General features: G+C 45.8%; 1 protein-coding gene across 1 annotated transcript in view; it reads right to left on the reverse strand.

Annotated features, from left to right (window-relative positions):
- Positions 1-416: 416 nt before the first annotated feature.
- LOC143281913 (putative molluscan insulin-related peptide(s) receptor) overlaps positions 417-24,514 on the reverse strand; it is an 81,464-nt gene continuing 57,366 nt past the window's right edge. The window contains exons 12-25 of the mRNA XM_076587209.1: positions 23,505-23,688; positions 22,725-23,028; positions 20,322-20,409; positions 17,315-17,466; positions 16,043-16,211; positions 15,408-15,513; positions 13,510-13,571; positions 12,565-12,707; positions 11,278-11,342; positions 9,990-10,122; positions 8,137-8,293; positions 5,761-5,890; positions 1,971-2,105; positions 417-1,435 (exon numbers count right to left, since the gene is read on the reverse strand). Coding sequence (XP_076443324.1) covers positions 688-1,435; positions 1,971-2,105; positions 5,761-5,890; positions 8,137-8,293; positions 9,990-10,122; positions 11,278-11,342; positions 12,565-12,707; positions 13,510-13,571; positions 15,408-15,513; positions 16,043-16,211; positions 17,315-17,466; positions 20,322-20,409; positions 22,725-23,028; positions 23,505-23,688 — 2,576 coding nt within the window. The 3' untranslated portion in view covers positions 417-687. The remainder of the gene's footprint in view (positions 1,436-1,970; positions 2,106-5,760; positions 5,891-8,136; positions 8,294-9,989; positions 10,123-11,277; positions 11,343-12,564; positions 12,708-13,509; positions 13,572-15,407; positions 15,514-16,042; positions 16,212-17,314; positions 17,467-20,321; positions 20,410-22,724; positions 23,029-23,504; positions 23,689-24,514) is intronic.

The raw sequence follows: 24,514 nt of genomic DNA on the forward strand, positions 1-24,514 counted from the left end.
GGGCAATCGTCCTTGTGATGTCACACTCCCTCATCTCTCCACCTCCACCCTCCCTCCCCCTCCCCCTAACCTTCACCAGGACAGTCAGCAGACTCCACACAACGTTGTCTTGTGCCCAGCATTCAGTCAAGTCACTGAGGTGAATGCGGAACAGCAGCGCGATGATGGCACAGCACTCGCTTCACACACCCTTCAGTTCACATACAAAAATTCTCGCGCACGTTAAAGATGCTGTGTAACAATGTACGTACTCCTGAGTCACTGTTCCATTCACACCATGGTATTCTGTCCACACAAGATGGATCTGCTGGTCAGTCCTGACTGAAGGCCTCAGCTGCCAACCCCTGGGCTAAGGATATGGTCCACAGGCACACTTGGGCACACACCTTCACATGTCATCTCTCTCTCTTTCTTTCTCTCTCTCTCTCTCTCAGGACAAATAAAAGGAGACAGAAATCCATCTCTTCACCTCTCTGTTAAAACATACACACCTTTCTCTGCCTCCTTTCACACATATACATACATCCTCACACACACACACACATTTCTCCTCATCAATTTGATATATGCTCTTCCACACACACACACACACACAATTCTATCCTGATCCACTTCACACACAAACACACGCACAGAGCACACTCACAACAACACACACAATCTGAGGCGAGAGAGCAGTGGTTGAGGTCAGCAGGGTTTTGTCCGGTGGTGCTGTGTGTAGGGGGGGGTGTATATATGCCCGTTGGCCAGGCCGTTCATGTGGTGGGAGAAGCTCCCCGAGCTCTTGCTGCTCCCCTTGCTGTCGTCGCTGGGCAGGTTCACCACGGAGCTGGGCGAGGAGCACCCAGAGAAGCGGTGACCGCTGGGCGACAACTCCTCCAGCATCATGCACTCCACCGGCGACCCAGACCCAGACCCGGCCCCCGCCCCCTCCACCAGGCCGCACGGGCCCCCCCGACTGGCCCCCGCCCCCCGCACCCAGGAGGAGGAGGAGGAGGCCCCGCGGTTGCTGTTGGAGGGAGAGTGCTGCGCCCCTGCCGCCTGGCCCCCTGACGCCTGCGAAGCCGAGCGGCCGTAGTGATGGTGGCTGAGGTCCTCCGCTGCCATGAACGGAACCCGTGACTCCTCCTCGTCGTCATGGGAGTCCACGTCCGCAAAGCCTCCGTGGTCCATGTCATCATCGTCCTCCTCCTCCTCCTCTGCGTTCACCTCGTCAGCGCCGTTGTTGGCGGCGTCCATGCCTGCGATGCTGTGCAAGATGTGGGGCGCCGGGCGAGCGTCCTCTCCCTCGCGGTCCCTGTGGCTCTCCTCACTGAAGAAGTAGGAGACGTCCTGGAAGCTGGGGTCAAGATCGGGGACCAGCTCCTCGATGATGGACATGAAGGTGGGGCGGTGCTTGGCGCGGTACTGCCAGCACTTCTGCATCAGGCTCCACCTGGTGTCAACACACACATCATCATCATTATCATCATCACTCTTATTGCCAGCACTTCCGCATCAGATACACTGGTACCATAAACCAAAAATTTAAATGCAAACAGCAATTAAACAACGAAACTGGTCACCCCCACCCAACCCCCTCTTGTGCCTATTGTGCTAACAATTAAGTGTTTGTAACATTTTTAGACCTTGGCCTCTGACCAAGGATAAGCATTATTTCAGTATCCATATCAATCAATCAATCAGGTGCTATAAAAGTACCCATATCAATCAATCAGATGCTATATAAGTATCCATACCAATCAAGAAATTAGGCTAATACAAGTGTCCATATCAATCAATGATTAAGAAAAAAAAAATCTTAAAAACGTTCAAAACCCGTTCCAAAACCTGTGGGCCCACACTCTTACTAACACACATCTCCAACCACAGCTCTTCACACCCTCCCCCCCCTCCCCTAACCCGTTTCCACCCTACCACCCACCACCCCCACCTCCCACACCCCCACACACGGACACAGGGTGACTCACAGTTTGGGAGGACATCCAGGCGGCTGTTCCATCACCTTGCCGTCCCCCACAAACTTGACCACCTGCTCGTTGGACAGACCCTGGTAGGGCTGGGCCGCCAGTGTGGCCATCTCCCACATCACAATGCCGTACGACCTGAAACATTCACAGCAGCACACCCTGCAAGTGTCAGTAAAGATGAACACAAGAGAGAGAGGGAGAGGGAGCAGCAGTGGGGGTGCCTCTAGCGTAGCCATCTCCCACATCACAATGCCGTACGACCTAAAACATCCACCGCAACACACCCTGCAAGTGTCAGTAAAGATTCTTCTTCTTCTTCGTTTGTGGGCTACAACTCCCACGTTCGCTCATATGTACACAAGTGGGCTTTTATGTGTATGACCGTTTTTATCCCACTATGTTGGCAGCCATACTCCATTTTCAGGAGGGGTGGGGGGGGGAGGGTGCATGCTAGGTATGTTCTTGTTTCCATAACCCACCAAACGCTGACATGGATTACAGGATCTTTAACGTGCATATTTGATCTTTTGCTTGCATATACAAACGAAAGGGGTTCAGGCACAAGCAGGTCTGCACATATCCTGACCTGGGAGATCAGAAAAATCTCCACCCTTTAGCAACCAGGTGCCGTTACCGACAGTAAGTCAGTAAAGAATAACACGAGAAAGAGAGGGAGACAGTGGGGGGTGCCACTAGTGAAGCCATCTCCCACATCACAATGCCGCACAACCTGAAAATTCCATGACAACATGCCCTGCAAGTGTCAGTAAAGACAAAGAAGAGAGAGAGAGAGAGAGGGAGGGAGACAGTGGGGGAGGGGCAGAGAGACAGTGAAAGGGAGAGGGAGAGAGAGGAAGGAGAGAGGGAACGAACGAGGTAACGAAATTTCGTTTTACCAGAGAATGGAAACAAGTACAATAACATGAATATTTTTGTTGTCTTTTTTTTTCCACCTAGCCCCAGGGTACAAAATCATGACATTTTTTTCCACCCAGCCCCAGGGTACAAAATCATGAAAGAACAAGAGAGGCAAGGCCTTCAAGACTCACTTGTGATAAATTACGTCCCCTAGCATTAATTACACAGTAATTTCCCTTCTTTACTATCTGCACCAAAACATTTGCAAAATAAATAAAAATTCCATGCTTAGCAAAAGAAGTTCCTGTTTGAACAAAAAAATGATAATAATAATTCCTCTTGCTGTTGTGTCAAAATAAGAGGTCAAAGTGCCAAGTTTAGAGATTACAAAAAATATAAATATAACAGTAAATGCAGTTTGCATATAATTAGGCTTCTTTTTTATTTTATTTTTGTGGCCATCCCAGAGGTGCAATATTGTTTTAAACAAATGACTGGAAAGAACTGAAGTTTTCCTATTTTTATGCCTACTTTGGTGTCAACTGACAAAGTATATGCAGAGAAAATGTCAATGTTAAAGTTTACCACGGACACACAGACACACACACACGCACACAGACAACCGAACACTGGGTTAAAACATAGACTCACTTTGTTTACACAAGTGAGTCAAAAATGTAAGAAAAAATAAAGAAAAATGCAGACAGGGAGCAGAGAGGGGGAGAGAGAGGGGGGGGGGGGGAGGGGTAAGGGCTTTTTTTTCCCCCCTCATTATATTTTGATCATTTGTCTTCAAATGCATTTTTCGTTCTTATTAGATTTTAATGTATCATTTCTTTATCTATTTCATTTCATTTCAATGTTTTATGAATACCTGTGATGGGATACCCTCTCAAGGCCTGATCAGCATGCTGGGTTGATGTGCAGGTCAATCAGCCCCTTTCTTTCTCCCTCTCTCTCTTTTTTCTTTTTTTTTTGTGGTGCACGGAGTAGCGAACACGGACCATTGTACAAACTTTGATGCTGAATATCCCTCCTTTTTTTTTTTTAGCCTGTTTGTGCGCACTGTGCCCACGTACAGCATGGACTTTTCCTTCAAGGTCTTCACTAGAGGCAGATTTGTAAAGAAATTGTCACCAAAGATCTTGTAGTTCATGCCTTCTGGCAACTTTGAAGTCATTTGGAGAACAACCTCACCACTAATCCCATGCGGATTGTGTTCATTTGATTTCTTTGTGGATGAACCTTGGTAGACATCAAACTGGTATAAAATTCCAGAACTGCCGCACCTACCCCACATTTTGAAACCCCATTTGTGGGGCTTCTTTTGCATGTATTGTTTTAACGATGAGCGGCCTTTGAAGGGTACCATTATTTCGTCGACCGAGTTGTGCTCTTCAGGAGGGATCTTGTCCAAAGCTCTTTGTAACCCATCCATCCAAGGGCGGATCTTCCAGAGCTTGTCACCCATTTTCTCCTCTTCTCTTACCTGCAGGTTGTCTGCAAAGTGTAATGTGCTGGCAAGTTTTTTGAACTTTTCTCTGGCCATTGCATCAGCAACAGGAGCATAGCGCGTTGCTGATTCCCAGTATGCCCGCACAGAATAGGCCTGAACAAGACCCATACGAAGATACAACCCAATGAAGACCTCAATTTCTTTCTTGGTCGTCTTGACTGTGATCCCATCTTTTTGGATGGAGTATATGTTTGTTTGTATCTCAGCATTCTCCAACATCTCATCAGTGATGAGTTCTCTGAAGTATGCATAAGGTGTCTTCAGAATTCCATCTTCAGGAGGCTGTTCAAGATCACCTGTGAATGTACAGTCAGGTTCCTGGAAAGGCATGTCAGTCCAGATGGGTTTTTGAAGAGCATCTTCCAAATCTGGATGTCCTCCATTTGCCTCTTCTAGCATGAAAGTAGCCAGTGGCATGTCGTCTTCATCTTCCCAATAGCCATGGTTGTTTTCATCCCGACGCATAGCTGCCAAAGGAATATCATCCTCATCATCCCTGTCAGCTGTTTTCCTCTTCCTGTTCGTCTTCCTGGTAGGTGTAATGGGCTCTTCATCATCTGATTCTTCTTCCAGTTCTCTGAGTTCTTCTCTGGAGGGAACATATTCATCTTCTGAGGATAGCTCAAACTCACTGTCATCGAGGCCAACAGCATCAAGTATGTCTTGTACAGAAGCATTGGTTGACATCTGTAGACATAAAAAAATACTTTTGAGCATTGAGAACTCTCATAATTATCGCTACAATTAAAAAACATGTTCATCTCTGCAGAAACAAACTGTGGTTTAATTAAAATAATGCACACATTTTGTATAATAAAATGCTGAACAACACCAACAGTTATGCATGTGATAAAGTTCACTGACACTAAAGCCCATTGTATCACAAATGCTACATGGCAAAGCAGGCAGTGCCCGTTGTAGCATATGTGCTACACCAATCTTTAGCATTCCAATCTTACAAAACTATGAAAGAATATAAAACTATGACTATATAATATGTTAGTTGCCTTTGTTTCTTAAAAAATAACTTGTTTAGAAAGGAAGCTGGACTTACTTTCAGTCAGTTCAGGATGGATTTTGTCTGGAGCAGTTTCAGCAGCTGGCACCCACGTGGAACCATCAAAGAGGAAGTGATGTCACACTTTCTGGCACCAGCTGCAGGAGAAAGGAATATAACTCTGGCAAGGTTCAGCCTCTTGTGCCAGACTGCAGTTGTCTCCCTTGTTGATGCTGCCTTTAGTTTGCTCTACTCAAGACTATTTTTGAAGTGTAGCAGATTTGCTACGTATGGCTCTAGAGGGTTAAAATCATGTAATAGAAATAATGAAGTCTTCCTTTTTCTTTAGAGTCTCAGACTTCTATTTCTGGAGTAGTTGTAGTTTAGACACCTCCTGGAAACAGAAACAGACAACTCACCAAACGTCGGACATGGTGGTGAAGATGCCATAGATGAGGGATTCTGGAGCCATCCACCGCACAGGTAGCAGCCCTTTGTTGCCCTTTCTGTAGTAGTCTGTCTCGTAGATGTCCCGTGTCATTCCAAAGTCTGAAACACAACACACAGAAATAGAGCTCTCTGTCTGTCTCACAGATGTCCCGCCACATTCCAAAGTCTAAAACACAACACACACACACAAACAGAACTCTCTGTTTCACAGATGTCCCGTGTCATTACAAAGTCTGAAACACAACACACACACAAATAGAGCTCTCTGTCTGTCTCACAGACGTCCCGCGTCATTCCAAAGTCAGAAACACAACACACACACAAACAGAACTCTCTGTCTGTCTCGTAGATGTCCCGTGTCATTCCAAAGTCTGAAACACAACACACAGAAATAGAGCTCTCTGTCTGTCTCACAGATGTCCCGCCACATTCCAAAGTCTGAAACACAACACACGCAAATAGAGCTGTCTGTCTGTCTCACAGATGTCCCGCCACATTCCAAAGTCTGAAACACAACACACAGAAATAGAGCTCTCTGTCTGTCTCACAGATGTCCCGCCACATTCCAAAGTCTGAAACACAACACACGCAAATAGAGCTGTCTGTCTCGTAGATGTTCCACATCATTCCAAAGTCTAAAACACAACACACACACACAAACAGAACTCTCTGTTTCACAGATGTCCCGTGTCATTACAAAGTCTGAAACACAACACACACACAAACAGAACTCTCTGTCTGTCTCACAGATGTCCCGTGTCATTACAAAGTCTGAAACACAACACACACACAAATAGAGCTCTCTGTCTGTCTCACAGACGTCCCGCGTCATTCCAAAGTCAAAAACACAACACACACACAAACAGAACTCTCTGTCTGTCTCACAGATGTCCCGTGTCATTCCAAACTCTGAAACACAACACACACAAATAGAGCTCTCTGTCTGTCTCACAAACGTCCCGCCACATTCCAAAGTCTGAAACACAACACACACAAATAGAGCTGTCTGTCTATCTCGTATATGTCCCACGTCATTCCAAAGTCTGAAACACAACACACAGAAATTCTGTCTGTCTCACAGATGTCCCGCCACATTGCAAAGTCTGAAACACAACACACACACAAATAGAGCTCTCTGTCTGTCTCGTAGATGTCCCGTGTCATTCCAAAGTCTGAAACACAACACACACACAAATAGAGCTCTCTGTCTGTCTCGTAGATGTCCCGCCACATTCCAAAGTCTGAAACACAACACACACACAAATAGAGCTCTCCATCTGTCTCGTAGATGTCCCACGTCATTCCAAAGTCTGAAACACAACACACTCAAACAGAACTCTGTCTGTTTCATAGATATCCCGCGTCATTCCAAAGTCTGAAACACAACACACACAAACAGAACTCTCTGTCTGTTTCATAGATATCCCACGTCATTCCAAAGTCTAAAACACAACACACACACACAGATGTCCTGCGTCATTCCAAAGTCAAAAACACAACACACACACACACACGGATGTCCCGCGTCATTCCAAAGTCAAAAACACAACACACACACACGGATGTCCCGCGTCATTCCAAAGTCAAAAACACAACACACACACACAGATGTCCCGCGTCATTCCAAAGTCAAAAACACAACACACACACACAGATGTCCTGCGTCATTCCAAAGTCAAAAACACAACACACGCACAAACAGAACTCTCTGTCTGTCTCACAGACGTCCCGTGTCATTCCAAAGTCTGAAACACAACACACACAAATAGAGCTCTCTGTCAATCAATCACAATCATCCACTCAGCAACAACAAAAATAACTGTCCCTGTTAATTTTAAAGTACTTAAAGACAATTGAAATCTGATATCGTTTCCTTAGCAGATTTATCATTTCTTTCTTTTCAGAACAAATATATACAGGAACATCAGCCACCTGCAACACAAGTACATGGACATGCAGGGTACTGATATTCACAGAGACAGACACACAGACAGATATATACACACTACTTCATGCAAGCATACAAACATGTGCACTCACACATGCTGTCCTCTGTCTTCAGAACACACACACAAACCTTCCTCACAAAGCCTTCAAACCAGACCCTCTCACACACACACACACACACGTACACACTGTCCTCAAACACACACCTTCCTCACAAAGCTGTTCAAACCAGACTCTCTCTCACTGTCTTGCACCCCATCCCCTACCACCACCAACACACACACACATGAACACACGCACACACATGAACACACACACACACACACAAGAACACACACACACACACACAAGAACACACACACACGAACACACACACACATGCAGTGTCCCCTACTCACCCCCAATCTTGACCACCTTGCTCTCAGACACCATGCAGTTTCTGGCCGCCAGGTCACGATGCACAAACTTCTTGGCCGACAGGTACGCCATGCCGTCTGCTATCTCGCCCGCCATCTGGAGGATCTCTTTGATCGTCGGCGGATCCCCGATCTTGCTCTGAAACATCAGCACCAAGACCATCAGTGTCAGTTTCCCTTTCTCAAGGAAGTGTCACTGCGTTTGGACAAAAGGAAATTTTCTATCTAAAATTACGTTTAAATAACATACTTACCGTGACCCAACTAGTGCAGACTCCGGCAGGGATCCGACATTCCTGTCCTGTGCAAACTACTATCCGCCTATGCGGAAAAAATGAAAGCAATACGGCTGATAACCTCCCGGAAGTAGGTAACCTCCCCTTTGTTCCCCTAGCTAGCGCCCTCTTTTGACGGCAGCCATCATGACTCCTGTTCCTGTGCTCTTCATACGAAGTTTTTTTTTCGTATTTTCTGCCTGTCTGTCGATTCTCTGGCGTTCTTGTTTTTCGTCAGACTAGGTCTACACCACATCTGCTAGGCAGATGCCTGACCAGCAGCATAATCCAACACGCTTGGTCAGGCCTCGAGTGCATGCATCTGTGTACCTATCAGAGTGGTTTTCTTTTTACATAATTTTGCCAGAGGACAACACTTTTCTTGCCATGGATTTATTTTTCAGTGCACAAGTGTGTGCTGCGCACAGGACCTCAGTTTATTGTCTCATACGAAAGACTGGATGTTCAGTTTGATTTTCCTGTCAAACTTGGGTGAGGGGGATTCGAACCCACACCCTAACAGACTCTCTGTATTGGCAGCTGAGCGTTGGTTAAACCTTCCTGCTTACCATCAAGAGGATCTTATCAATTTGATCCCTGTAGGAGCATGGAGGTAAGACAGTAGCAGCTTTAGGTGAAGAAAGCATTAGCAGTTAACGAAGCAAATTAATTTGGTGACTAACTGGGAATACAAAAATTTTGTTTTAAAGAAATCAAATTGTCAGGTCATTGCAACACATGAAAATTGGTGATAGAATAAAGAAAAGAACATACCACATATCAGTTTTTCCCCTTCTTTCTGAATTTACCAAGCTTTAAAAACTCTCCCCTCCCTCCTTTGAATTAATAACAAAAATAGCTTCATGTGTACTTTTTAGGAATTAAGGTATTTATAAAAGTCATCAAATTCTGGACATTCCATTATAAAATAAAAATTCATCTCCTATTACACCCATATCACACTTACAGCAATGCACATTTCTTGCAGAATGTTTTTATGCCTAACAACTTCAGCTGGTTACTTATGAATACTACATGTAAACTGACACAAAAACATGACATGCGAATCAGGTTGGCACAAAAGGCAAATATATTACTTTTCCAGAGTCAGTTCTGAATTGAACATTAAAAAAACCAAGCAAACGAAAAAAGGAAATTTTCTTCCTAAAATTACGTTTAAGTAACATACTTACCGTGACCCACTAGTGCAGACTCCGGCAGGGGTCTGACATTCATGTCCTGTGCAAACTACTATCCGCCTATGCGGAGAAAACGAAAGTAGCTACGGCCGATAACCTCCCGGAAGTAGGTAACCTCCCCTTTGTCCCCCTGAATAGCACCCTCTTTTGATACTGCTCTTGTGAACACACAAACGGAATTCAAATTCAATTCTGGACAGGTCAATATGGCAACACACATGGAGTCAAAGTCTGCTTCTTGACTGCTTGAGAAGGGAGGATGTTGATGTGTGGACATGTATTGGGCTAATGGAAACAGAATGGCGCAGATGACAGGGCAAAACAAAACAAAACAAAAAAAAGGAATAGACAGGAGCCCCACCTCTTCGTCAGGCCGGTGCATGCGGAGATAATTTTTTAGGTCCCCATAGGCCATGAGTTCCATGATGACCAGTGCTGGCTGGCCCTTGGACACCACTCCGATCAACTTGACTACGTGGTAACAGTTAAATGTCCTGTAAACATCACCACGTGGTAACAGTTAAATGTCCTGTAAACATCACCACATGGTAACAGTTTAATGTCCTGTAAACATCACCACGTGGTAACAGTTAAATGTCCTGTAAACATCACCACATGGTAACAGTTTAATGTCCTGTAAATATCACCATGTGGAAACAGTTAAATGTCCTGTAAACATCACCATGTGGAAACAGTTAAATGTCCTGTAAACATCACCATGTGGAAACAGTTAAATGTCCTGTAAATACAACAACATGGTAACAGTTAAATGCTCTGAAAACAACAGCAAACAATGTGACACCATTTTGTTTAAACTGTTAATTTGAGAATTAGAAATGACAGCAACTTTAAAAAGCTTTATTACCACCGTCACTGTTAGTAGTTTATCTTCTTATTCTTTTTCTGCCCTCATGGGCTGAAAATCTCACATTCATTTTGTTGTATTTGTGAGTGGGCTTTTTTCTTTTTTTTTTTAAATGAAAGTATCCATTCTAGTCTTGTGGTTAAGCAGCCATACTTCGTTCCTCGTGTTTTTCTTCTTCCTTCTCTTATGCATTCATGGGCTGCAACTTCCACTTTCACACATCGTATATAAACACAAGTCAACTATATGACCGTTTTCACCCTGCCATGCAGGTAACCAAACTCCGTTTTGGGTGTACAGAATATTTAAGTACTATCATCATCACTGTCTTTATTCTTATCAAAAGTGCTTCATTATCGTCACTGATATGCAAAACTGTACAAAGGACTTTGTCTGCAACCGCTTACATAGAGAGAGACTGATATAAGCTTACAGCTGGGCCAACAGCCAAGTGAGAGCTGTATCATCAATGGTTTCTTCACTGCAATGGGAATTCATCTACAGCTTAGTCTTTTGGGAAAGGACTATGACTCTCAAACTAGGAAGCAAGATTGCACTGGCTCTTAGTGCTGCAGCCTCGGGAGCTAACTAACCATCCCAACGCCAACAGTCTTCAAGCCGTCTTGGGCAAGAGGGTGGGGATGTAACTTGGGCAAGACACTCTACCACTATAATCAAGTTCTAGCCCAGATAGTCCAAACAGCAGCGACCTCCTCTGCTGTTGTGATGGTCATGGTGTGACGCGACTGACATGTCATACATGCAAAGAGAGCACAGGACTCACTTCATAGTTGTAGCCTCCTTCAGGAAGTTCATCCTCTCCTGGAAACCTGCGTTGTCGTTGACCGTCTGCACAACAGAGTCATGACCACTGACCACACGCTGGCTTCACACAAATCACCATCCATTCACACTGACTACAAATCACTGTCTTTTCACACTGACCACATGCACATGCATGTGTTCATGTGTGTGTGTGTTCATGTGTAAATTAATTGTGTCTTTGTATGCGCGTGTATGCTGCATGAGCGTGTGTGTGTGTGCATGTGTGCATGAGTGTGTGGTATGTGTGCATGATGTTTGTGCACCACACCGCACATGTGTGCTTGCTTGCTGTTAAGCAACACAACAAACACACAACAAACACAATACATACAACACACATAACAAACACAGCATTCAACAAACAAAACACCAACAACACATAGCACACACTCACACAACGAACACACACCACACAACAAACACACACCACACATACATACAACAAACACACACAACCACAAACACAACACAAACAACACACCACAAACAACACACATAACACACACCATATTAAAAAAAACACACACACACACACCACATAACAAACATAATACACACACAACACAACAAACACACTACACACCACACAACAGACACAAAGCACACACCAAAAACACAGCACATAACAAACATAGTACACACAAAACAAAACACAACAAACACAAACCACACACCACAAACACCACATAACAAACATAATACACACAACACAACACAAAGAACACACCACACACACCACATAACAAACAAATACACACACAACAAACACACTACACAACACAAAGCACACACCACAAACACCACATAACAAACACAATACACACACCACACTACACACAACACAACAAACACACTACACACACCACAAACACAGCACATAACAAACACAATACACACACCACACTACACACAACACAACAAACACACTACACACAACACCACAAACACAGTACATAACAATCATAATATACACACACCACACCATAACAAAGCAAACACAAAGCACACACCACATAACAAACATAATACACACACAACACAATAAACACACTACACAACACAAAGCAAACACCACAAACACCACATAACAAACACACACACACCACACTACACACAACAAACACAAAGTACACACCATAAACACACCACATAACAAACACAATACACACACCACACTACACACAACACCACAAACACAGCACATAACAAGCAACACACACACGGCCAGCCCTGCAGACCCACAGACCTTGATGGCCACCTTGTACTCAGGGAACCCGTCCACCAGATCGTACGCCTTCCCAGAATACACCATGCCGAATGACCCCTGACCCAGCTCCTTCAGCAGCTCGATCTTGTCTCTCGGCACCTCCCACTCGTCCGGGATGTACACTGAAACACACACACACACACACACACACACACACACACAGAGGCACATGCACACGCACGCGCGCACACACACACACACACACAAGCACAGATGCATACGCACACACACACGCACGCATACGCACACACACACACACGCACACAAGCACAGATGCATACGCACACACACACACACACGCATGCATGCACACACACAAGCACAGATGCACACACACACACACACACAAACCACATGAACACACACACACACACATAAACACACACACACGCATGCACGCATGCGCACACACACATACACACACACAGATTATCAGGAATGAAGTTTTCATCCAAAGATGTTGTATTATTGCTCATTATGTTTTCGTATTCAGACAATTTTCTTTCCATTAATGAGATACATTTTGGTGTTTGTGTGTGTTTTTGTTGTTATTTTTTGTTTGTTCCACATTTTGTGAATAGACATCCAACTGAATTGAACACATACATACATGCATGCACATGTCAAGAACTGATTTATAGCAGACTTGTACAAATATTTTAAGTCCTTTTCATTTCAATTGTTATACTTATTTCTTGGGGAAAAAAAAAGAAGAAGAAAAAACATTTGAAAGAAGTTGCATTGTTTTCATATCAAACCACTGACAATTTGTTACTAAGGTAAATGTTAGTGTTTAAGAGTGGGGTTTTCTTTTAGGGGTGGGGTTGTTTATTTGTTTTTGCTGTCACATATTTGAAAAAATCAACTTGGACACATACACATGCACACATGCGCACACGCACTCGCACACACATCAACACTCACAGTCATCAGAAGGCATGTATCCTGGGTTCTGCGAGATGACGGTCATTTCATGATTCCCAAACCTGCACATAGAATGCGGTGTACGGTTGACAATTACGTCCAGCGAGAACAATGATTACACTATAAACTGCTCACAGCATAAATACTCTCTGCACCATTGACAGTCAAGATAACAGTGAAAAGGATACCAACACTATAAAACATTCTCTGCAGCCTCAGCCTCAATTTGAGCGACTGTTTTATTCCGTGTTTGACCTGTTTTATTCCGTGTTTGACCGAAAGCAGGCACTATAAACGGAGTGATGGCCTAGAGGTAACGCATCCCCCTAGGAAGCGAGAGAATCTGAGGGCGCTGGTTCGAATCATGGCTCAGCCGCCGATATTTTCTCCCACTCCACTAGACCCTGAGTGGTGGTCTGGACGCTAGTCATTCGGATGAGAAGATAAACCAAGGTCCCATGTGCAGCATGCACTTAGCGCACGTAAAAGAACCCACAGCAACAAAAGGGTTGTTCCTGGCAAAATTCTGTAGAAAAATCCACTTCAACAGGAAAAACAAACCAAACTGCACACAGGAAAAAATAACAAAAAAATGGGTGGCGCTCTCAGTGTAGCGACGCGCTCTTCCTGGTGAGAGCAGCCCGAATTTCACACAGAGAAATTTGTTGTGACAAAAAGATAAATACAATACAATACAAAACAAAACAATACAATCATTAATATACTCTTACAACAAACAAGATGAAGAAGATCTATCATGACAACAGCTCTCTCCGTCTTTCTCCTTCACTCGCACAGGTAATTAACACGCGTGCGCGCACACACACACACAGAGACATGAACACTACTACTGTCACATAAAAAAAAAACAACAAAAAAAAAAAACAGACACAAAATCAAAATTCTCATACAAAGAACATAAGGGGCATAACCCTAACTCCGACCCCACTTACCCTGCTCTTGGCAATAACCCTCACTCTGTCCCCCGCTTACCTGCTCTTGGCAATAACCCTAACTCTTGTCCCCTGCTTACCTGCTCTTGGCAATAACCCTCACTCTGTCCCCCACTTACCTGCTCTTGGCAATAACCCTCACTCTGTCCCCCACTTACCTGCTCTTGGCAATAACCTTCACTCTGTCCCCCACTTACCTGCTCTTGGCATTAACCCTAACTCTGTCCCCCACTTACCCTGCTCTTGGCATTAACCCTCACTCTGTCCCCCGCTTACCCTGCTCTTGGCAATAACCCTAACTCCGACCCTACTTACCTGCTCTTGGCAATGACCCTAACTCTGACCCCACTTACCCTGCTCTTGGCAATGACCCTAACTCTGTCCCCCGCTTACCTGTTCTTGGCAATAACCCTAACTCTGTCACCTGCTTACCTGCTCTTGGCAATAACCCTCACTCTGTCCCCCGCTTACCCTGCTCTTGGCAATAACCCTCACTCTGTCCCCCGCTTACCCTGCTCTTGGCAATAACCCTCACTCTGTCACCTGCTTACCTGCTCTTGGCAATAACCCTCACTCTTGTCCCCCGCTTACCTGCTCTTGGCAATAACCCTGTCCCCGATTACCTGCTCTTGGCAATAACCCTCACTCTGTCCCCCGCTTACCTGCTCTTGGCAATAACCCTGTCCCCGATAACCTGCTCTTGGCAATAACCCTGTCCCCCGCTTACCTGCTCTTGGCAATAACCCTGTCCCCGATTACCTGCTCTTGGCAATAACCCTGTCCCCGATTACCTGCTCTTGGCAAAAACCCTCACTCTGTCCCCCGCTTACCTGCTCTTGGCAATAACCCTCACTCTGTCCCCCGCTTACCTGCTCTTGGCAATAACCCTCACTCTGTCCCGATTATCTGCTCTTGGCAATGACACTCACTTTGTCCCCTGCTTACCTGCTCTTGGCAATCAGCCAGACGACAACGATGATGATGGTGACGACAATGACGACACTGATTATGGCCACAGCAATGATCGTCTCGCTCAGTGGCTTCTCGATTTCTGAAATCAGAAATTGCACTTGGTCACGTCACTCGTCAAGCGATGATGTATGTTTCCTATTATTTGTAGCATGTTCTTGTCACTGTTTGACTGTGGTGCTGTTCTAAGCTTCCAGGGTTATACAGAAACGTCACATACCTCAATAAACACACACACAAAATGAAAAAGTGGATTAATGAACAATGTGTAAAATGTCAATGCACACATATCTGGATTATTTTTAACACCATCAGGCTTCGAGCAGCTGTATTTGCAAATGTGATGCTGTATGAACTGTAAGATGTTGGTAATGCAAATATGTTGCTGTACTGTTTGTGAGATGTCTGCGATGGAAATACGTTGCTGCACAGTTCTGTTTGCACACAGCAACACAACACAATAACAAAAACAACACAACCTACACAATAACAACAATGTCACAACAGAACACAACACCACCACATCAGAACACAATAACAACACAAAGGCGGAAGAAGGGGGCAGGGTGAGGAGGAAGAAGGGGGCAGGGCAGGGATGGAGCCACAGCTACCTTGGCGGGGGGGTATGACGAAGTACATGAGGGGCGTGTATGACCCATTGCCCGCCAGAGACACGGCGGCAATCTTGAAGGTGTAGTTGCCGGGGTCAATGTTCACCAGACGGTGACCCCCAACCTGGCGGTACCGCCGCTGACTCACGCACACTGTCAGGAACTCGTGCTGCAACACGAGGCAAAAACACACGTCCTCTTAGCCCCGCTAAGGCGGGATCATAAGCGTTAACGACTGACAATAATAACAATAATAATAATGGACATTCGTATAGCACATTTATCCAGAAATACTGCTCAAAGCGCTTTACATTTTGTTCCCCGCTCCCCGCCTCCCCTATCAATACCATCCCACCCACACACGCAGAAGCACATGCAAGAATCCACTCACGCAACTGAACACTGGAAACCACCCACCTAGCCCTATGTCTTCCAGCAGCAACCGATGCTACACCACTTCTGCTTTAAAAAAAAAAAAAGAAAAAGAAAAAAAAAAAATTTTCTTTCACAAATATTCTTTTTTTCTTCTTTTTTTTAAATCATGGAGCAGATGCCTGACTTGTGCATAAACTCCATGCACTGATCTTCCAAATTGTAGAGGGGCACTGAAACCCATAAGCACACATACCACAAACACACTACCTACTCACCCAAACCCTCCCTCCACACACACACACACACACCTACATTACACACACAACCCACTCATCCCCCACCCCAGCAACACACACACACACCACACTCCCCGCCCCCCTTCCCCAATCCCCTACATCACACACACACACAAACAACCCACCCCCACCAAACAACACACAACACCACCACACTCAACACACACCCCCACCCCTCACTCTCCCCCCATCCCCAAGCCACAGGGCAACGCGTCCGCCTAGGAAGCGAGAGAATCTGAGCACGCTGGTTCGAATCACGGCTCAGCCGCCGGTATTTTCTCCCCCTCCACTAGACCTTGAGTGGTGGTCTGGACGCTAGTCATTCGGATGAGACGATAAACCAAGGTCCCGTGTGCAGCATGCACTTAGCGCACGTAAAAGAACCCATGGCAACAAAAGGGTTGTTCCTGGCAAAATTCTGTAGAAAAATCCACTTTGATAGGAAAAAAAAAACAAAAAAAACTGCATGCAGGAAAAAATACAAAAAAATGGGTGGCGCTGTACTGTAGCGACGCGCTCTCCCTGGGGAGAGCAGCCCGAATTTCACACAGAGAAATCTGTTGTGATAAAAAGAAATACAACAACAACTACAACTACTCACATCGTCCTGGTTGGCACGGCGGTAGCGGATGAGGTACTTGATGATGAGGCCGTTGGGGTGAAGCGGGGGTTCCCAGCGGATCAGCACGTCCCCTGTGCTGTTGGCGATCAGCTTGGCCTCCACTGTGGACGCGTTGATGTTGTCCGCCTTGTCTGAAACACCGCACCGTTATAACGATGATAATAATAATAATAATAAAAGGACATTTGGTACGCCCAATCTAACGATACAAAAGCCCTGGGCGATTGCGATGAAAATTACAATGACACATGCATACTAAAAACACATGAATACACCCACACACACAAATCAGCATGCTCAGTTCCTGTTTCAGTTCACCACGTTCACACTTCTGTGTTCGTGGGCTGCAACTCCCACGTTCACTTGTATGTACACGAGTGGGTTTGTTTTTACCCCCTCCCATGAAGGCAGCCATGCTCTGTTTTCGGGGGCAGGTTGGGGGGATGCATTCTGGGTATGTTCTTGTTTCCATAACCCGCCAAACGCTGACATGGATTTCTGGATCTTAAACATGCGTATTCATCTTCTGCTTGCGTATACACATGAAGGAGATTCAGGCACAAGCAGATCTGCTGCACATATGTTGACCTGGGAGATCAGAAAACTCTCCACCCTTTACCCACCAGGTGCCATTTCTGAGATTTGAACCCAGGACCCTCTGGTTAAAAGTCCAAACACTTTAACCACATGCTTCAGACAATTCCATGTACGCCAAGCCGATTGATGCCGTACAGCAGCATGACCTAACACACTAATTGGGCCCTGAGTGCAACCATATATATTTGTGTGACATGAAAGAGTGGATTTCTATTACAGAATTTTGCCAGAAGACACTCTTGTTGCAGTTGGGTTATTTTCCAGTGCGCCAAGTGCATGCTGCACACTGGACCTCAGTTCATCATCTTCAAGTCAAAGTTAGGGGAAAGGGTGAGACTGAGAACCAAACCCAGACCCTCACACACACAATATTGGCAGATAAGCATCTTAACCATCCTGCCACCTTCCTCCTTACATACACACAGCACAGAAATAAGGAAAATGTTTTTCACAAAAGTGTCCTCAAAGATCTAAATCACATGAATAATGCACAATATTTGTTACAATGTTTATACTGCAATGTCTTTGATTTTGAAAGAACGGAACGACGGGTGCAATAGCCGAATGGTTAAAGCGTTGGACTTTCAATCTGAGGGTCCCGGATTCGAATCTCGGTGACGGCGCCTGGTGGGTAAACGGTGGAGATTTTTCCAATCTCCCAGGTCAACATGTGTGCAGACCTGCTAGTGCCCGAACCCCCTTCGTGTGTACATGCAAGCAAAAGATCAAATACGCACGTTAAAGATCCTGTAATCCATGTCAGCGTTCGGTGGGTTATGGAAACAAGTAAATACCCAGCATGCACACCCCCGAAAGCGGAGTATGGCTGCCTACATGGCAGGGTAAAAACAGTCATACACGTAAAAGCCCACTTGTGTATATACGAGTGAATGTGGGAGTTGCAGCCCACGAACGCAGAAGAAGAAGAAAGAACGGAACCTGCTTTACAAAGTGGGCAAAACAACAACACAAAAAAGAAGCACAAGCACCGGTTCAGTTCCACTTTCAAGGAACTGTCAAAAGCGTGCAGACTGATCCCTACACACTACAACAAATCTGTTTAAAACAAATAAATAAATAAAATAAAATTCTTAAAAAAATAACAGATACCTGATCTTCATAAAAAAAAACCAACAAGCTGATCAGGCTTTGACAGTCTACACCAGGTCAGTGTAAAACATTAGCATACAATGACACACGCACAAACGTACATAAGAAAATAATAACTATACTTGGTTAGCGTAAAACATTAACATATAGTGACACACACACAAACACACACACACAAAATAAGAAAGTCTGCACACCAACACACGCCCACACACAGGGAGGGGGGGGCGGGGTTCATCGGTTTTATATCTTTTCCGTGTTTTTTCTTCAATATATGTTTTCAGTGTTTTTTTCTTCTATTTTATATCTTTTCATATGAGACAGAGTAACGGGAAGGAATATAAAATGTGTGTGTGTGTGTGTGTGTGTGTGTGTGTGTGTGTGAGTGCGTGTATATGTGAGACAGCGTGTGTGAGAATGTGTGTGAGAACGAATATGTGTGTATGTGGTAGTGTTCCTTTTCTTAACTTATCCAAAATGACGATTTTCAACGAAAATCCACCCCTTCCCCACTCTACCACCCATGCCTCAAGTAACATGTAATCACTATTTTTCCTATTAGTGGGTGTGTGTGAAAGCATGCATGCAAGATTGTTTAAGTGTGTGCAAGTGCATACCAATTTTGTATTTGTTTTTTTTTTTTTTATCACAACAGATTTCTCTGTGTGAAATTCAGGCTGCTCTCCCCAGGGAGAGCACGTCGCTATACTACAGCGCCACCCTTCTTTTTTGTATTTTTCCTGCATGCAGTTTTATTTGTTTTTCTTATCGAAGTGGATTTTTTTACAGAATTTTGCCAGGAACATCCCTTTTGTTGCCGTGGGTTCTTTTACGAGCACTAAGTGCATGCTGCATACTGGACCTCGGTTTATCATCTCATCCGAATGACTAGGGTCCAGACCACCACTCAAGGTCTAGTGGAGGGGGAGAAAATATTGGCGGCTAAGCCGTGATTCAAACCAGCACCCTCAGATTCTCTCGCTTCCTAGGCGGACGTGTTACCTCTAGGCCATCACTCTGCACTTAGGCCTTGAGAGCATGCTTTCAGTTATATATCTGTGTACCTATCAGCGTGGACTTATTCTGCAGGATTTTGCCAGAGGACAATACTCTCGTCGCCATGGGTTCTTTTTTCTAGTGAACCAAGTGAGTGCTGCACACGTGACCTCGGGTTAATCGTCTCATTCGAATGACCAAGACGCTCAGTTTGGTTTTCCATTCAAACTTGGGAGAAAGGGCGAGAGCAGGGAAAAAACCAAAAACATCCCCAGTTACCCACCCAGTGGCTTTGTCCTGGCCACGGTGATGGCCCGGTTACTGCACAGCTTCTCCCTGGTCTTCGGGTCCGTCTCTTGGCACGCCAACACCTGGTCCACACAGCACACACCTTATGGGTCTTGCTTCTTTTACACACACACACTCACACATACATGTGTACACACAACAGTCATAAAATACCACATTCACTCTCTCTCTCTCTCACACACACACATGCATGCAGACACGCACACATACATATTCACAGAACACAAAAGACACCACACACACACACACACACACACACGCACGAGCATGCTTACATTCACAGACCACACACACACACACACACATTCAAACAACACAAATCACACACACATGCACATTCCACTCTGGACACATACACACTACACATTCACATAATACAAAAACACACACACACATATGCACGCACAAACTCCACCCACCTCCCAACCCCCACCCCTCCACATCACATCAAAGCACCACACAGACACATACACATACCCAAATATCCATACACACACACACCAGCACAACACACCTTCCTCCCATGCTCACACCACCTGTACATGGCCACCACTGACACCGCGAGGAAGTCACAAACCACTGACCACTACTAACACCACGAGGCAGTCACAAGCCACTGACCACTACTAACACCACGAGGCAGTCACAAGCCACTGACCACTACTAACACCATGAGGCAGTCACAAACCACTGACCACCACTGACACCATGAGGCAGTCACAAACCACTGACCATCACTAACACCATGAGGCAGTCACAAACCACTGAGAACCACCAACACCACGAGGCAGTCACAAACCACTGACCATCACTAACACCATGAGGCAGTCACAAATCACTGACCATCACTAACACCATGAGGCAGTCACAAACCACTGACCATCACTAACACCATGAGGCAGTCACAAACCACTGACCACTACTAACACCATGAGGCAGTCACAAACCACTGACCACTACTAACACCATGAGGCAGTCACAAACCACTGACCACTACTAACACCATGAGGCAGTCACAAACCACTGACCATCACTAACACCATGAGGCAGTCACAAACCACTGACCATCACTAACACCATGAGGAATTCACAAACCACTGACCATCACTAACACCATGAGGCAGTCACAAACCACTGACCATCACTAACACCATGAGGAATTCACAAACCACTGACCATCACTAACACCATGAGGCAGTCACAAACCACTGACCATCACTAACACCATGAGGCAGTCACAAACCACTGACCATCACTAACACCATGAGGAATTCACAAACCACTGACCATCACTAACACCATGAGGCAGTCACAAACCACTGACCACTACTAACACCATGAGGCAGTCACAAACCACTGACCACTACTAACACCATGAGGCAGTCACAAACCACTGACCATCACTAACACCATGAGGCAGTCACAAACCACTGATCATCACTAACACCATGAGGCAGTCACAAACCACTGACCACCACTAACACCATGAGGCAGTCACAAACCACTGAGCATCACTAACACCATGAGGCAGTCACAAACCACTGACCACTACTAACACCATGAGGCAGTCACAAACCACTGACCACTACTAACACCATGAGGCAGTCACAAACCACTGACCACTACTAACACCATGAGGCAGTCACAAACCACTGACCATCACTAACACCATGAGGAATTCACAAACCACTGACCATCACTAACACCATGAGGCAGTCACAAACCACTGACCATCACTAACACCATGAGGAATTCACAAACCACTGACCACCACTAACACCATGAGGCAGTCACAAACCACTGACCACCACTAACACCATGAGGCAGTCACAAACCACTGACCATCACTAACACCATGAGGCAGTCACAAACCACTGACCACCACTAACACCATGAGGCAGTCACAAACCACTGAGAACAACTCACAACCACCACTCACAAACCGCTGACCACCACTCACAAACCGCTGACCACCACTGACAACACCTGAAGCAGCCACAAAACCAAGCCAGCTCTCCCACCAACCCACCTCGATGCTGTACTCCTGAAAGTGGCCCGCTGACCACAACTCACAACACCTAAAACAGCCACAAAACTGAGCAAGCTTTCCCACCAACCCTCAACTGGGCTGTACTCCTGAGGCCGTCACAAACCGCGGACTACCACTCACAAACCGCTGACCACCACTCACAACAACTGAAGCAGCCACAAAACCAAGCCAGCTTTCCCACCAACCCACCTCAATGCTGTACTCCTGGAAGTGGCCATAAACTGCTGACCACCACTAAATACACAAGAGGTAGTCACAAACTGCTGACCACCACTCACAACACCTGAAGCAGCCACACAAACCACGCAAGCTTTCCCACCAACCCACCTCGATGCTGTACTCCTGGAAGTGGCCCAGGTTGGTCAGCGGGATCTTGGTGTCGTAGATGATCAACTGGAGGTAGGGGTTCTCCTGCGTCTGATTGGTGGAGGCGCTGGCCGTGGTGTTGGAGGGGAGGGTGGTGGTGGTGGAGGTGGAGGTGGGGGGCCCACCGTTGTTGGCCTGGGCAGCGTACTTGTTGGCGGAGGATGATGATGATGATGATGACCCTCGGGGGGTGCTCTGTCGCTTGATGCGAGTCAGGCGGTCCAGGCTGTACTTCTGGTCAATGCCGTCCGGGAGAGCGTCCGTTCTGGAACACAGCGTGGGGGCACAGAGAGTGAGTGAGTGAGTGAGTGTGTGTGTGTGTGTGTGTGTGTGTGTGTGTGTGTGTAGTGTGTGTGCGTGATATATATGTTCATGTTGTCTGTGGTTGTTGTTTTGTGTGTGTGTGTGTGTGCTGTGTTGCGTGTGTGTGTGTGTGTGTGCATGTGTGGGTGTGTGGGTAGATGTGTGTGTGTGTGTGTTTGTGTGTGTGTGTCTGTGTGTGTGTCTGTGTTGTGTTGTGTGTGTGTGTGTGTGTGTGTGTGTGTGTGTGTGTGTGTGTGTCTGTGTTGTGTTGTGTTGTGTTGTGGTGTGTGTGTGTGTGTGTTTGTGTGTGTGTGTGTGCATGTGCGTTTGTGTGTTTGTGTGTATTTGTGTTGTGTTGTGTGAGCGTTGTGATGTGGTGTGTGTGCGAGTGCGTGTGCATGCTTGCGCGCGTGCGTGCAAGATCTGTCACTGTCTTACCTCTTACAGTAGACATGGTCATGGAGGTAGTTCTCAAACTCAATCTCGATCTGACGCTCCCGCTCCTCCTCTTTCAGCTCCTCCTTGGACTTGGGGCACTGACAGCAGTTCTTCCCCCCTGACTCCGCCTTCATGTTGGGGCCCTCCTCCTTCACTGTCTTCTTCTCCTTGGCAGACGTGATGGCTGGAATAACAACCGTACGTCTTATCATATATACGCACACACACACACACACACACACAAATAAAAGGAAATTTTCTTCCTAAAATTACGTTTAAGTAACATACTTACCGTGACCCACAAGTGCAGACTCCAGCAGGGGTCTGACATTCCTGTCCTGTGCAAACTACTATCCGCCTATGCAGAGAAAATGAAAGTAGCTACGGCCGATAACCTCCCGGAAGTAGGTAACCTCCCCTTTGCCACCCTGACTAGCGCCCTCTTTTTTCCGGCAGCCATCTTGACTCCTGTTCCTGTGCTGTTCATACGGCTAAGTTTTTTTTCGTATTTTCTGTCTGTCTGTCGATTCTCTGGCATTATTGTTTTTTGTCAAATTATGTCTTCAACCAGGTCACATAATTATATGGCTTGACTGGGCAATCAGGCTAAAATTAAGGCGCGATCGCAATAACGTAACAGTGGAAGAAAACAAGCCCCTTGAAAATCACTCCAAACCATACGAGAGTTGCTTCAGCAACTAGAAGGATGTTTCCGGTACATGTGGAAGGAAGTGCTGTCTAAGTTTGGTGTTATCTATTAAAGAGCAGCGCAAGTTTGTTAACTCTAATGCTCAAGTCGCCGACTGGTGCCAGCAATCCACACACACACACAACACACACACACAACACACACACATACACAACACAGACAAGGAACCAAACCAGCAACTCATGGTTCCTGAAGCAGTCCCAACACACACACACACACACACACACACACACACACACACACTCTCTCTCTCTCTCTCTCTCTCAAACACACACACACCACAGACAAGAATCGAACCAGC

The sequence above is a fragment of the Babylonia areolata genome, chromosome 5, assembly GCF_041734735.1.
Source record: "Babylonia areolata isolate BAREFJ2019XMU chromosome 5, ASM4173473v1, whole genome shotgun sequence".
Lineage (NCBI taxonomy): Eukaryota > Metazoa > Mollusca > Gastropoda > Neogastropoda > Buccinidae > Babylonia > Babylonia areolata.